General features: G+C 40.1%; 1 protein-coding gene across 6 annotated transcripts in view; it reads left to right on the top strand.

The window, feature by feature from the left end:
* Positions 1-16,080, top strand: part of med12 (mediator complex subunit 12) — a 33,161-nt gene that overhangs the window by 10,999 nt on the left and 6,082 nt on the right. For all 6 annotated transcript variants that reach the window (XM_026146379.1, XM_026146371.1, XM_026146353.1 and 3 more), the window contains exons 9-33: positions 234-333; positions 417-553; positions 920-1,051; positions 1,933-2,059; positions 2,259-2,488; positions 2,586-2,645; positions 2,749-2,922; positions 3,874-4,018; positions 4,924-5,042; positions 6,281-6,424; positions 6,522-6,685; positions 7,365-7,496; positions 7,669-7,896; positions 7,986-8,130; positions 8,356-8,476; positions 10,220-10,330; positions 10,414-10,527; positions 10,661-10,797; positions 11,292-11,471; positions 11,979-12,050; positions 12,165-12,328; positions 12,468-12,629; positions 12,831-13,032; positions 15,022-15,131; positions 15,405-15,540. In XM_026146379.1, coding sequence (XP_026002164.1) covers positions 234-333; positions 417-553; positions 920-1,051; positions 1,933-2,059; positions 2,259-2,488; positions 2,586-2,645; positions 2,749-2,922; positions 3,874-4,018; positions 4,924-5,042; positions 6,281-6,424; positions 6,522-6,685; positions 7,365-7,496; positions 7,669-7,896; positions 7,986-8,130; positions 8,356-8,476; positions 10,220-10,330; positions 10,414-10,527; positions 10,661-10,797; positions 11,292-11,471; positions 11,979-12,050; positions 12,165-12,328; positions 12,468-12,629; positions 12,831-13,032; positions 15,022-15,131; positions 15,405-15,540 — 3,546 coding nt within the window. The remainder of the gene's footprint in view (positions 1-233; positions 334-416; positions 554-919; positions 1,052-1,932; positions 2,060-2,258; positions 2,489-2,585; positions 2,646-2,748; positions 2,923-3,873; positions 4,019-4,923; positions 5,043-6,280; positions 6,425-6,521; positions 6,686-7,364; positions 7,497-7,668; positions 7,897-7,985; positions 8,131-8,355; positions 8,477-10,219; positions 10,331-10,413; positions 10,528-10,660; positions 10,798-11,291; positions 11,472-11,978; positions 12,051-12,164; positions 12,329-12,467; positions 12,630-12,830; positions 13,033-15,021; positions 15,132-15,404; positions 15,541-16,080) is intronic.

The following is a 16,080-nucleotide window of genomic DNA, read 5'->3' as shown; positions in this document are numbered from 1 at the left end:
AAGGACAGTCTCTGAAGTACCAACAAAGCCAGTTTGAGCAAATGGAAGTTTGCGTTGAAATATATGTCAGGTGTTTGGAGATTCTCTACTTATAAACACAACTGTGCTTTACATAAACCTTCTTCACTACTTTTAATTGGTTATTTAGTTACCTCATAATCTTAAGATTTGTTGGCAGTCCCACAGGTTTTGGGTTTCAGTTTCTTGCCCTCTAACAGAGTGGTCTTTCACAGGTTCGTGCAAAGTTGCGGGAGATTGAGGAACAAATTAAGGAGCGAGGTCAGGCAGTGGAGTTCAGGTGGTCGTTTGATAAGTGCCAGGAGACGACAGCGGGTATGAACACTGTTTCTTTCACTCTTTAGATACTTGATTGCAGCTTTTAAGAACAAATTAAAATAATGTTGATCTTCTGGCAGGATTCACCATCGGAAGGGTTCTCCACACTCTGGAGGTTTTGGACAACCACAGCTTTGAGAAGTCTGACTTCAACAACTCCCTGGATTCACTGTACAACAGGATATTTGGTTCAGGCCAGAGCAAAGATGGCCACGAGGTAATGAGTTTGGTGTATATTTTAGTGAGTTAACAGTTAAATTCAGTTATAGTTAGTTACATTTTGTTTGGTATTCAGTTTAGTTCTAGTTTTCGAAGTAGTTTTGGTCGTTTCCAGTTTTGATTGAATGGTTCACTAAAGGCTAGGTTTTTATTTAAGTTAAAAGTGATTTTTCCCACAGTTGTTAGTTTAGTTTGAGTTAGCTTTAGTAGTTGCATGCTACAGGAGAGTACTGACCACGTTGTTGTTAATTGTAATAAAAAGCAGACTGCTGATGCCATGTGATTACCGATCATCAGATAATAGTGTGACACCGAGTGATGTTATTTTTGGAGATGTTGTCTCATAAAGCGTGTTTCTACCCAGATGTCACCTGATGATGATGCGGTGGTGACCTTGCTTTGTGAATGGGCTGTGTGCTGTAAGCGTTCAGGCAGACACAGGGCCATGGTTGTGGCCAAGCTGCTGGAAAAGAGGCAGGCTGAAATAGAAGCAGAGGTAAGAAACACACCGCCCTCCAATCTGAGTTCTGGTTGTGCCGCTTCTGCACCTTTAGTGCAACTTCTGTCACAGAAACCTTATAATTTATTACATTTCTTACACAGGATATATTCAAATTTAATGACATCCGTGGCTGTCAGCCGCAGATCTAACACTAATAATTTTTGCCACGTTATTACTGTTACAGTTCCTTACCGAATGTTGCCATGCATGTCATCCATCATCATAACATCATCATCATCATCATATTTTAATATTTTCCTTTTGTGATGGATTTCACCATTCACTGTTTTTATGACTGGGCCTCTGTGCTGTGAAAATGCTTTCCAGACTGTCCCTTATAATTGCCGATACAAACTCCCTAAAACTTCCTCATGCAGGAGAAGAAAGCAGTGGGGACACAAATGAAACTGTTCAAATAAAATAAAAGGCAGAAATGCCATTTTACAGGGGGCTTACTATTAACATGACCCATTTGACAAAATTTGGTGGTGAATTTGCTGCATGCTTCATGACTTGCAGACATATTTGTGACATTTTGTGATTAAGATCACAGGTAAGCTCTCCATTCCCTACAACATAGCATGTATCTCCAGATAATGTGTGAATAGGGTTTTATTCTTTAGTTTATATTTTGAAGTCACGGTAACCATCTGTTGTGTCTGAACATATCAGTCTCTGATGTTGTTTATTTGTAGTTGTCGCATCCCTAATCTTTATCTTTTGAGTATAAGATTTAGTGAGAAGCTTTAAATGTGTATACACAGTTGACTTTCAGCGTGTGTGTAGATTTACTGTAAATCCAAAGAAACATGCTAAGTAAGAACATTTTTCTGAATTTAGCACTCAAAGACTGTCTGTTGCACATTTGTTTGCAGAGGTGCGGCGAGTCGGAGGTGGTGGATGAGAAGGGCTCTGTGTCATCTGGTTCCCTGTCAGCTGCCACACTGCCAGTCTTTCAGGATGTGCTGCTGCAGTTCCTCGACACTCAGGCTCCCACCCTGAGTGAGTCTTTCTTTTTGTTTGTTTCTTGCAGCGATGATTCTCTGATGTGTCACACATGATCTCAGTCTAAATATTGAACGAACTTTACGTCCTTTTGTCTTTGCCTTTTTACTTCATTACTCATTGCATATTTATTCGAAATGATTTGGCAGGGGAAATCTGCTAATAAATTATTCAAATCCTCTTTTCCCCTTCACAGCGGAGCCTGGGAATGAAAGCGAACGCGTGGAGTTCTCCAACCTAGTACTTCTCTTCTGCGAGCTCATCCGTCACGACGTCTTTTCCCACAATATCTACATGTGCACGCTCATTTCCCGTGGCGACTTGGCTTCTGACTCCCACCTGCCCCGCCCACGTTCACCCAGCGATGAGCCCTCTGATGAATCGGAGCGCAAAGAGCAGGATGCAGGCAGCAGTGTCAAGATGGAGGCATGTTGGAGGAATCTGTTGTCGATGTTGTGTAGAGTTACAGACACAGTAGCTGTGTGGTGTAAAAAGATAACATGAATTCTTGTTTGTTCAACAGGATACTGGCCTGTCGGAGTCCATGGAAATCGATCATAACTCCAGTGCTAATTTTGATGAGGTATATTTTTGCCAGAATTTACACACAAACACTAGGAGCCATTTCTGTCTGAACATTTTGGTGTTCCTCGCTTGAAGTAATTTCAGCCTTCTTTGTCCTGCAGATGTTCTCACCTCCAATGCACTGTGAAACCAAGGGAAGCCCCTCTCCAGAGAAGCCGGTTACAGATCAGGACAGCAAGCCCAACTGTAAGGACAAGGGTATGGACCCCGCCTTTCCTCAACTGTATGAGCAACCCCGTCACATCCAGTATGCCACTCACTTCCCTATTCCTCAGGTAAGAATCCTTACAGTGTGACTTTGAAAACAGAAATACCCGATACTCTCTCCTACAGGGACTTAAGCGCAGATATCTTCCTAATACACTGAAAGCACAGTATGACTCAGTGATATTATGTAGTAAATGATAAAGATGGAGAATAATCTTCTTCCTCTATACTTTGACAACATCTGAACTGGATGTTTGTCGGTACATCTGTTAGTTTTTATTTAGTTTCCTGAAACCCGTTTTCATTTTCAGTCTCAGTTTAACTATAGCCTAAATTACTGAAAAGCAAATTTACATTATGAAATCAACCCAGATCAACTCAGGTGGCCAAAAGAAAATATGTTTTGGTGGTTTCCTAGTTTCCTAATGAGGTCTGGAATTGTTTTTCAGCTATTTTAGATTTGATTTCCTTTTCCCATGAAGAGCTAGCTCTTACTCTCTGTATCAATAAAGTCTTGTATATTAACTTGATTTGTTTTGCAAGGTCTTTGTGAATGGGTGTAAATGCTATAAAAAATGACTTTGCTTAATACATGAAGTTGCACATACACTGAGGCCATTGAACTTTTGAATCTATTAAATCTTGGTCCCTAAATGTTGTTTAAATTATATAAATGATGCTTTATAATGTCATTGATGGACAAAAAGCATTGATGTGAATAATTTCTAATATTAATATAGCTAAATGAATATGATATTTTTAATGTTATTTGTGAAATGGCTCTGTTTAGTGCTCGATGAGATTTTTTCATACACAGAATTATAACTGCTTTAATTCTGGACTCATTCACAGCATGATTTTAACACAGTTCAGTGTAAGATTCTTTTTTTGGGGTAGTTTTTATTGTCCTTATCAGCTGGTTTGAAAAGTTTGCTAAATTATTGCTCGTCTTTTTCTTTTGGTTCCTGTCGTTCTTGATTTTTATTGAAGTTCATCAGGATCTCTTTCTTTCTTTTTAGGAGGAAAGTGCCAGTCATGAATGCAACCAGCGTTTAGTGGTCCTCTACGGTGTGGGCAAACTGAGAGATGAGGCGAGACACACCATTAAGAAAATTACCAAAGACATCCTGAAGGTGCTAAACCGCAAAAGCACAGCAGAAACAGGTAACAGCGTTCCTCCTTTGACTGATGCTAAACATTTTCTGTTTGCTTCTCCGGGCATGAATTTTGTCTGGCAGTTTTATGTTTTTTTAAGATTACATTACAGTTTTATTTTACCTACTTTTCACCTTTAAGGATGAAAATGGGAGTCAGGGGGTTGTTTGAATGTTTTATACATGTTCCCCCAATTTGTTGACTGAATGTTTCCCCCGCATCTTTCTGCAGAATAATCCGTGTTTATCATATGAAAGATAATGTTTTGGCTGAAAGCAACATGGAAAACAGAAGCTTTATCATGTTTGGTTGTTTGTAAAACATTTTTCACACGTAGGGTAATTGCTTGCTTTCCCACTGTGGCCGTTCCAGCCGTTATCCGACTAATAATTCTCCTCTTTGTGTACTTTACATTTGTAACGCCTTTCTTCTGCCCTTCTTAAAAGAAAAAGCCCTCTTTTTTTCCCTTCTGTTCTCTATGAACCCTCAGGGGTTTACATCACTCAATCTTCTTTCTACCCAATTTCTATGCTAATAGCTTTCATCTGTTCACAGACACTTTATCTCAAATACACGTGACCTTATTAGTCTGATTTAAGGTTTTGGGAGTAATAATTGCACATACCAGAATGTTTTATGGCAGATTTCTGAGGGTGTGATGACCTTCCCTTCACAGCTATGTATCTCTTAAATAAAAAGTACCTCGTTCCTTTTCTTTAAAGTGCCTCCATAGCAATGTATTTTGCAGCGAAGCTTCGAAGTAGGCTGGAATAAGATAAGACTCCACTAGCTTAACTAGATTTCATGGCTGGCCTGTTTGGCGGACTGGAAAGAATACTGCTGACCAGCAAGAGTTGCTGCTTCCTTTTTTTTAAATTTCTTTTTCTTCTGTTTTTTACCCTCTGCATACACAGGAGGAGAGGAAGGACAAAAAAGGAAGAGGAGTAAGCCAGAGGCCTTTCCCACTGCAGAGGATATCTTCTCCAAATTCCAGCACCTCTCCCACTTTGACCAGCACCAGGTCACCTCCCAGGTTAGACAAGGAATCATTTTATCTTCTCATTGGAGTCGTGTTTTAGATTCTGTTATTGTTTAAACAGTAGCCAAATGGACCCGAAGGAATGACCTTTCAAATGTATCCGTATAAATATTTCTTCTGTAAGATGTCACAAAACAATTTAATGCCTCAGAACCAAAACAGCTCTGAGAAGGTTGGAACCTGAAAACCTGAGTTTATAAAATATAGCCATTGGCCATGCCATCAGCTGGTTTTTACTTTGCACCTTGAGGCCTTAACATTAGCATTTTGGCCATTTTAGTTTTGACTTGTTGGAGAAAGAAGTGTGAATATTTAGTCGGGTACCAGCTTGGTTAGCATTTAGCATGGTTCCATCTCACAGACCTGAGACAAGTCTCTTCAGGGTTGAGTCGTTAAGGGCATCTGGTCTAAAAACACAAACTGGAGCGACCCCCTGTGTATAAGGGAGCAGCTGAAACAGCATTGGCTCTATTTTCAGCTCCTGAGATTGCCACTTGGTAAAAACGCATCATAATGTCATCTATTTAAATTATAAATGGCAGAGAATGCAGTCAGTCCTGAATAGTAAAGTGTTTTTAGTATTAGCCCACATATTATAAACTGTGTAAAACATTTTGAAAATTTCATTTGGAACTTTTTTACTTTATTAGTTGGACTCAAGTCTTCAAGGGCCTAATTCAGATTTCAGAAGCCTCAGGAGGCCAGACGTTGTCTCATAGTGTTTGGGGATTTACAGTTTAATACATAAGGATAACTTTCTACCACTTTACGGCTGAGTCGGTGTCTGTATTTATATTAAAGGAATCGTTTGACATTTTCTGAAATATGCTTATTCGCTTTCTTGAAGATTCAAGTGGGTAAGAAGATTGATTCCATCCATATATCTCTTGAACATTAAGCTTTTTCTTTCTTTTTTTAACTTTTATAAAGAGCCAGACTGGCTACTTCCCCATCTTCTGGTCTTTACTATAAGCCAAGCTAATCACCCTTCAGCTGTAGCTTCAGATGTGACAGTTCAGTCGTCCTTTTTATTCATCAGACTCTTTGTGAGAAACTTTGAGCGTTTATTAGTTTTCCTCTTTTGCTGGTAGTTAAACTAAGTTTGCCTATTTACCATGATTTGAGTATTAATCCACATGCACTTAAAATTCCAAATTGGTTTATTGACTCTAAAGAAGATATTTGTTCTCATATTTCTTGCATTAATTTCACGTCTGGTATTTTGTGTGCAGGTGTCCAGAAATGTGCTGGAACAGATCACCAGCTTTGCCTTAGGGATGTCCTACCACCTGCCTCTCGTCCAGCACATTCAGTTCATCTTTGACCTCATGGAGTACTCCCTTAACATTAGTGGCCTCATAGACTTCGCTATTCAGGTACTGGCACTTCAGTCACATTTTATGCAGACAAATCAAGTTAACTTCACCGTTTACTCAGCGTCATGTGTAAACATCTGTTGACTGTGTTGCGCAGCTTCTGAATGAGTTAAGTCTGGTGGAAGCAGAGCTGCTGCTGAAGTCATCCAGCCTGGTGGGCAGCTACACCACAAGCCTGTGTCTGTGTATTGTAGCAGTGCTGAGGAGGTACCACTCCTGCCTCATCCTCAATCCTGAGCAGACAGCCCAAGTTTTTGATGGGTATGTTACAAGTTTTAATGTTTGGAAAAGCTCATTTTATACCAGTTTAAATTGCAGTCGGTGGACCAAGACTGTGTTGTCATCTTTCTGCTAGATAAACTGAAATAGAGATTTCATCACACCCATAAAGGGATGTTTGCAGGGTTAAGGCTTCAGTTAAACTTGTAATTAAAGTAGTAAAGAGAGGATGCGTTTAGTCATTGCAGAGTTAAAGAATTGTTGTTGGTTTGCACTCATTCAGAAAGGCATTCACTTGACTTTAATTGGGATTTTTTTATACCGCGGGGATGCTGACGGTGCATTTGATTCCTGAATGCTGTGTACCGTAAAACACTTAACAAACGCCTCTTAATTGCACCTCTAAAGCGCAGTTATTACCACAGTATATCTCTTTCTATTCTTTTGTGGAAACACATGTTCAGATTTTATGTGGCAGGCAATTTCTTGATTTTTAATGATGCAGGCCAACAGGACCCTCATAACCTTGCGTATATGGTGCATTGTTATTACAGTAGTGTTTTCATTAGTGGTTTTTAAATGGATTTTATTACATTTTATCAGAGTAACATATATATGTAACACTGTTTCTCCGTGCTGTCCCATCACATCCTCCTGAGCAAGAAATAACCAACTTTTTCTTTTCATAACTGAACGAATCACATTTTCGTTGTATTGACAGGTTGCGCATTGTGGTGAAGTCAGGTGTGAACCCAGCAGACTGTTCCTCTGCTGAGCGTTGCATTCTGGCCTATCTGTATGATCTCTACACCTCCTGTAGTCACCTCAAGAACAAGTTTGGTGAGATATTTAGGTAAGGGGAAAAAAAAACTTGTGTAAATGCACAGGAAAAAAATGCATAGACTCATAAATTATGCTAGAATAGAATAATTTGAACCCACTTTTGAACTAATATGTTTGTTTGCTTTTATTGCTCGGTGCAACATAATCTCAACTATTTGTTTTTGCCTTGTGTTCTACCACAGTGAGTTTTGCTCTAAAGTGAAGAACTCCATCTACTGCAATATTGACCCATCAGACTCCAACATGCTTTGGGATCCTATGTACATGATGGAGGCCATCGCCAACCCCTCAGCCAACAACTTCAACCACTCCGTGATTGGCAAACTCTTGAATGACAGCCCACCCAACCGCTACAGCTTTGTCTGTAATGTGCTAATGGATGTGTGTGTGGATCACCGAGACCCAGAAAGGTGCGTTACTCCTGCTGGGCTACGCGGGTGTAGGGCTCGGATTGCTGCACTACTGGACTTTGGTTTCATGACATGTGATGTGCTTTCAGGGTGAACGATATTGGGATCTTGTGTGCGGAGCTGACGGCATATTGCCGCTCCCTGAGCGCCGAATGGCTCGGCATTCTCAAGGCTCTTTGCTGCTCCTCTAACAACGGCAACTGTGGCTTCAATGACTTGCTGTGTAACGTAGATGTAAGTTTCTTTTTAAAGTAAACCTGTTTTCCTTATTTTCTCTTATGCATATACTCTCAACAGTGGTCGAGGCTCATATTAAGCAAAGCAAATGCTATTTTCTTCCGAAGTTTCATAGTATTTTGGTTTTTTTGGGGTTGGTTTGTTTTTTCTAAATTAGGGAAGAATGTTTTTTTCACAAAACACGTGTTAAATTTGATCTTTTACTTGTCTTGTGTCCTTAAGGTTAGCGATTTGTCCTTCCACGATTCTCTGGCAACCTTTGTAGCCATTCTCATTGCCAGACAGTGCTTGCTCCTTGAAGACCTGGTTCGTTGTGTTGCCATTCCTTCCCTTCTCAATGCAGGTAAGAGTTTTTAAATCCCATGAATTCGGGTAAAGGAAGTACTTTATGCCATTGGTTCAAATATTATTGGTCAGATGCCGGGAGCCTTGATCGCATTGGTGAAGTTTACAGTTGTAGTACTAAAACAGAATCCACAGGAGCTTGATGCTTTTGCTAGCTCGTTTTCACAAGTTCAGTTAGGGATGCCTCAATTGTGAAATTGTTAAAGTAACAATTTGTTATTTTCCATCAGTAAACATCACATTGTTGATCAGCTGGTATCAGACAGAAAGGACATTTTTGGCAGATGCAGATGTCCAGCTGAGATATCGATTTCTCCGTGGTTTCCACTGTTCGTCAAACGCTTTAAGTTTTACAATCTACAATTCAGCTCCTTATCTTTTCAAAAGTAAAATTAGGCAAACCAAGTAAAATAAATGTGAAGATTAAAAGAAAATAGAAAGCACTGAACCAAGACAAAAGGAACAAGTAACTATGTTATGTGTATATGAAAGAGTTGAGGTTTAATTCTGATCGTTTCACAAAAAAAGAACAATAATGACACAACTCCATCTTTTGATTAGATGTAGCTTTGTGAAGTTTCAAAGAGTGCGCTCTTTATTCCATGTGACATATGAGGACTCTGAAGTTTTGTGACCTACACAACTTCACAGTCCCAATAGTGCATTTAGACGTTCAGTTTTGTCCACCTAACTAATGGGATGCATTTCATTGCCTTATTTTAGCATTGTTCTAGAGATGGTTAAACTCTGTCATCGGTGTGCTCCACTGCTAAACCCAAAATAATAATAATGTATACTTTATTGCTCACCGTGGAGAAATTACTCTCTCTGCATTTAACCCATTCACTCAGTGAAGCAGCGGGCAGCCACTAATCAGGCGCCCGGGGAGCAGCGTGTGGGGTACCTCAAGGTAGCCCTTCAGTGGATTCGAACCCCCGATCATGGGGCGACTGCGCTACCTACTGAGCTATCCCTAAGTATCATATTTGAATATGATATGTGTGTGAAATACTTGTCTAATAATAGATATGGATAAGTATACTTCTTTTATGTATTATTTAAAAACTGCCCCCTGTGGGAGTGTTTTCTTTAAAACATTCTTTATAGTAAAGCCCATTTGTCCACTAAATCTCTCGCTTACATTTTTCCTTTAGCCTTACTTGCGTTCTCTATACCACTTTCCTTCCAAGCATCTCTATATAACCGCACAGGCATTGGGCATTCTATAAATGAGTGAGCAGCACATTTCAGCCTGGCTCACAGGAAGGAATATCCAGCTTTATAATGCATTAGTTCTATCAAAGGGGAGAATAAACGTGACGGATTTGATCTGGGTCCACAAAGCCTCGGTGCAGTTTGTGCTTTCGCCAGAAAAGTGCCTCTCTCCCTGCTGTTAATCTTTTTTTCCCTCCCAGAGTGGAGACAAAGCCTCATTCAGCCATGCTGTTTGGTTGCATTTGGCTCATGTTATAACACTACTACATGTGCCAAATGCCAACAGCTCTCACTTGTAGTAAATGCTTTGTTCTCACTCCCTGTTTCACGACAACAGCTCTATGAAAATTCATCTTTATCTTGCCTGATGAGGAGCCTATCTAGGACAGGGTTTAAATTTAGATGTGTGACTTTGATGTAGTGGATTGTGTAGCCCATCCAAAAAGAAAAAAGGAGTGAACCTTCCTGATGCGATGTGAAGGAACTCGGTGTTAATCAGAGCATATGTTTTGATCCGTGACTTCAGCCTGCAGTGAGCAAGACTCTGAACCAGGAGCCAGACTGACCTGCAGAATTCTGCTGCATCTTTTCAAGACACCACAACGCAACCCTGTCCCCCAAGATGGCGTGAAGTCAGGTAGTGAGCGCATCTACAAACGTTTTACCATTTTTCTCAGCTTGAAACAAAGCTTGTCTTAAACTGGTGTTATAACTTTGCAGACAAGGCTTCAGTTGGTATCCGGTCGTCTTGCGATCGCCACCTTCTTGCCGCCTCCCAGAACAGCATCGTGGTTGGAGCTGTATTTGCTGTTCTCAAAGCTGTGTTTATGTTGGGTATGACTATTTATATTCCTCTTATATAATTTAGAGCTTAGAGTGCACCATGTAAAAACTGGTATCAAACACAGGCATAATCAGTTTTGTCAAATGTTTACTGATTGGTTTTGCCGGCTCCTTCTTGTTGCAGGTGATGCTGAGTTGAGAGGCTCAGGGTTGTCTCACACCGCCGGCCTCGACGACATATCCGAAGGACGCAATGTCTCGATCGAGACGGCCAGCTTGGATGTATATGCGAAGTATGTTTTGAAGACCATCTGCCAGCAGGTGAGAACATGAGTTAAGATGGTGTGAATATAGTTCACAGTAAAATGGCTAAAAAAAGATTGCTTTTTACTTTGAGAACTTTGGTCTTATCTTTGGTGCATTGTTTTTGTCAGAAAGCTTTTGTGAGACAGCAAATAGTAACTGATTATTCTTATTTTGTACTTCACGTAGCCAGAGGTGCATAAAAAGCATGAATGAGATCATATTCTGCACCAGATGTCACTTAGATATGAAGGCTGGAGGAAGAGCTGGCAGCTCTTCAGATCTTAGAGGAATGTACTTGCTCTGAGACCTCATGAAATTTCCAAAATATTTTTTAGTCAGCAGCTCTGTTTCATAAGAATTGACCCATTGCCCTGTTTTCATTACCACTCACTTAGCTTTAGTCATGCTTGTTTTGGATGACAGAGTTTATCTTGATACTTGAACCTGAACCTGGGGGTCGCTGAAGTTGTTGACATTTCCCACTTTATGCCTTTTCCCTCGTTTTTCAGGAATGGGTTGGAGAACGCTGCCTGAAGTCTCTGTCTGAGGACAGCAGTGCCCTCCAAGACCCGGTGCTGGTGAACATTCAAGCCCAGCGACTGCTGCAGCTTATTTGCTATCCTCACCGCCAGCTGGACAGTGATGACGGTGACAACCCACAGAGGCAGCGTATCAAACGCATCCTCCAGGTAGAGGGAAAAAAAAAGTTCACATGATGCATGAAACTTTGTTTGCCGTTTAGAACGAGCGTGTTAACTGTAACAGCTTTAATGTGTCTGAAATCATTTGTTATCAAGTTGTTGCTTGAGTTGGATTGGTGGAGTGTTGCTGCCCTCTCCTGGCTAAGTGAGGCTTTTAGGACAGGAGTGTCAAACTCATTTCATTTAATGGGCCACCAGAAAAAATCGTATCAGTAAAGAAAAACATGCCCCTGTTTTAAAATACAGACACACAGTGAACTGTTTGTTTACATAATGAATTATGAACGGCCTTAGGTACGTAAAGTATCACAGGCTGTTTTTAATATTCACATTATGTCCCTTTACATGTGGTTTAAAACAAAGCAGAAAATCTAACATGTTTAGGACATGGTTTAACACAGGACTAATGCCTCAACTATCCATAACCTGTTCATGACAGGTTGTTAATTTCTACCACAAGAAGAGAATTTAACAGTAATCCTTTCCCTGATGCAGAATATGGACCAGTGGACGATGAGACAGTCATCTCTGGAGCTGCAGCTGATGATCAAACAGAGCACCAACAATGTAAGTGTTATCTGCTTGTTTTGGGGGGTTTTTAAAAAAAGAAAAGAAAACAACATAATCGTGGGATTTCTGTTATCAGACATATCAGATTATTTCTTATCTGTTTTCCTTTAGGAACTCTACTCTCTCTTGGAGAACATAGCCAAGGCCACTATAGAGGTGTTCCAGAAATCAGCTGAGATGAACTCCAGTAACCCCTCAGGGAACGGGGCAGCAGCCCAAGGAGGCTCTGCATCTAATAACAACAGTACCACAAGCAAAATGAAGCCTATTTTAAGGTGCGTCTCTCCTCGGGTCTTGTTAAAATTTGTTTGTTTTTTTGTTGTGTCTGGACATTTATTTATAAGGAAAAAATCATAGCCATTGCATTTGGGTTTGAATACAGCGATGCTGACGTGTAATATTTCTTATCTGCAGCTCATCAGAGCGATCGGGTGTTTGGCTGGTGGCTCCGTTGATAGCCAAGCTGCCCACGTCAGTCCAGGGCCATGTGCTAAAGGCGGCAGGAGAGGAGCTGGAGAAAGGGCAGCACCTTGGCTCTTCTTCACGTAAGGAGAGGGACAGGCAGAAACAGAAAAGGTATGTGGCAAACTAACATTTCTTTGTCGTTAAACCAGTTAGATTTCTTTGATCTGGAATCTCAGAAAGAAATGTTTGGCAGGAAGGACATTTTTCATTTTGTAGCACTTACACATGTTATGAAATCTCCAAAAACTCAGTCTGCCCACTTCTGGACAATGATTCCTTTTTCATCAAGTGAAATTTGTTTTCCTTTCACAGTATGTCTCTGCTGAGCCAGCAGCCGTTCCTGTCTTTGGTCTTGACCTGCTTAAAAGGGCAGGATGAACAGAGGGAGGGTCTCCTCACCTCCCTTTACAGCCAAGTGCAGCAGATTGTCACCAACTGGAGAGAAGACCAGTACCAAGATGACTGCAAGGCAAAGCAAATGATGCATGAGGCACTGAAGCTACGACTGAATCTTGTAAGCGTTTTTAAAGAAGAGACAGCTGGTTTAAAAGAAAGAAAGAATTGCATGAATTAAATCAAATTACAAAGAAGGCAAAAAAAATCCACATTGTTTTATAATCTTTGTGGGGAGAAGTACCTAACATTCACACTAGGGCTGGGTATCGTCACTGATTTCTAGAATCGATTCGTTTCTGATGCACAAAGTCCCGAATCGATTTGATCTTCGATTCGATGCGATTTGAATCGTGGAAATTTTGCCTCAGACAGTCAGAAATATTACAATTCAGATCATGCATCAGTACATTTCCATATTTTTATATCTATAAAACGAACGCTGACACTTGCAAGACTTGATCAAAGGTGTATAAGCGTCACAGCAGATGCCTTTGTGTCAAAGTAGCTGAGGATAAAACAAAAACGTGGAGGTGATTCTCCTGGGATTTTATGAAAATATTCTGCAGTCGATCAAAAACGAAAGAAAACCATTAATCAACATATGAACATTACCTGATGCTGCTGAAGTGAAGCAGAGCAAAGTTACAGAGGTTTTATTACAGACACAGCTGAGCGTTTTGCAATTTTGCATAATTTTAAAAAGTTTACATTTGTTCAGTATTGAACGGCAGAAATGAGGCTTTCGTTTCAGAAGTAAAAGGGAAAAAAACAGCGTCCGACAGCGCTGTAAACAACGGTAGACTTGTGCGTAACAAGCAAGCGAATAATGCAGAAAACGGGTTTTTAGACAGGAAACTGTTCTTGAAGTACAGAGAGAGAGAGAGAGAGAGCTGTGCATGAAGTGTGATTTTTATCCTGGTGGAAGCAAAGCAGCAAAACTAAGAGTGAAATCACGACGATGTTTATGTGAAGCGTAGTTTGGATCTTCTTTTGCTGTATTTTGCTGTAAACAGTATTGTTTGGAGAGAGATAAAACCTTCAGCTTCATAATCACCGCAAAAAGGGCGTGAACACAAAGCGCGACCCGCCGAAACATCGGAATCAGCGAGCTGTCGGCTTTCAGCCCCGACCGTGTCCGTGCCGTCGGGTGAGAAAGTCACATCTCACTGATTCTGATGCGTCGGCGCTTTGTGTTTATGTCTTTGTGCAGAGTCCGTGTTCCTGCTCTCATTGACTGTTTTAGCTGTTTGGTGGTTGTAGAAATTTTGTGAGGTTTAGCCTGAGATTCTGGCATTTCGGCCAAAAAAATTTCTATTAAAAAAATCGATTCAGAATTTTAATGAATCGATATCACGTTATCCAAACTAGAATAAATCAAAAAGCAAAACCCACCCCTAATTCACACCCTTGCAAAGTCATTGAGAGCAACTAGCATTCGGTATCTGAAATCTTTGGCATGCAATCCACTGGAGCAGCCAGGGATCGAACCAACAACCTTTTGATTATCTACGTCTGTAGCCACAGCCACCCGTCCAATCATAGGATGCATCCTTCAGTTTATTATGAGGAAACAGAGATGTTGTGTATCAGTGCTACTTTGTATCTCTACATCATTTGCATTAAATTGGTGGACACTAGCACACAAGTTTCACATTTGAAACTATGATGTATTGTTTTAGAGAAGATGGTGCTGAAGAAAAATGTGATTTTTGGCTTTACATTTGAGTGGGTGTAAAATGGATTTTGCTGATGTTTTTAGCAGAGCATAAATTTGTTTTTCAGCTCTGAAACATTTATATTTGAAGTTAAAGTAATTTAAAAAAAAATGTCCAAATTTTAAAAGAGTGAAATTTTGACCGGCTGCTATGTGCTGTGAGGGCACATAGTTGGTTGCAGGGTAAAATTTTGCATGGCTTCATTTAATATATGGATTATGAAGCAGTCATGTGGAAACAAATCAAATCTTAGTAGATTTGGTTTGTTGAAAGCTGGAATGACCCAGCGTTTATCGTGGAAAAAAGCTGAGACCAATAAAAGAAATGCAAGCAAGAACATCTTTCATGTGAGCACTATTTAAAATCACCTGTTTTTCTTCTTCTCCCATCAGGTCGGTGGCATGTTTGATACAGTGCAGCGCAGCACGCAACAGACCACGGAGTGGGCGGTACTACTCCTTGACATCATCAGCAGTGGCACAGTGGACATGCAGTCCAATAAGTAAGTGTTTGCTTCAAAGTAACTTCTATTGAAATATTGGCACATTATTTCTTGAATTGGACACCATGAGCTGGATTCTCCAGCTGCTAGCACTTGACCTGCATTTTTAACAGTTACAGTCGTATTTTGCTTTGCAAGAAACTGTGGAGTACCATCTAATGTCACTCGTGAATCTTTGAATAAACAGTCTAATAAACTATAGTTTGAAAATCTTGAGTGTTCCTACTGGGCACTGACTTTATCTAACTGACTAACTCTGCTTCTGTCCAACAGCGAGCTCTTCACAACAGTGCTGGACATGTTGAGTGTGCTGATTAATGGCACACTGGCTGCTGACATGTCCAGCATCTCTCAGGGCAGCATGGAGGAAAACAAGAGAGCCTACATGAACCTGGTTAAGAAGCTCAGGGTAGGATGAGCACAGTTTCCTCACTTATGCAAGATTTTGTTACTGTGTATAATACTTTCCATGTGTGATGTTATGTAATGCTCAACTGTGGTCCTTATTATGAAGGATAAAAAAAGTCACTCTCTGAATAAGTATTGCATGAAATATATTAACCATGTCATTTAATTTTCCATTTAATTGTATTAACTCGTTAAACTGTTTTTAAATGCACGTATTTATTCCTTTTTAAACTTGTATTTACTGCTAAATGATCAGTAATATTAAGTTACTATTACATGATTATTAAATTACTTAATACAATTAGTAAATAAATACCAAAATAAATAAATTCAGTGTCAAAAGAAAAATGTTAATGCATGATCTGCTTTAGAAGTTACTGCGTATGTAACAGCGACTTCCTGCTTTCCTTATAAGTAGTAAAGGTGTATTAAGTAGCGAACTCGCCAGATTAAAGGGTGAGCGCCGTCTATAAAAATAACCACTTGAGTTCAAGTTAAAAATGAGACTGACCACATTGTTCAGAGTGACAAAAGTGAAACA

Source organism: Astatotilapia calliptera, chromosome 2, assembly GCF_900246225.1.
Source record: "Astatotilapia calliptera chromosome 2, fAstCal1.2, whole genome shotgun sequence".
Lineage (NCBI taxonomy): Eukaryota > Metazoa > Chordata > Actinopteri > Cichliformes > Cichlidae > Astatotilapia > Astatotilapia calliptera.
This window is presented reverse-complemented; position numbering and strand designations above follow the sequence as displayed.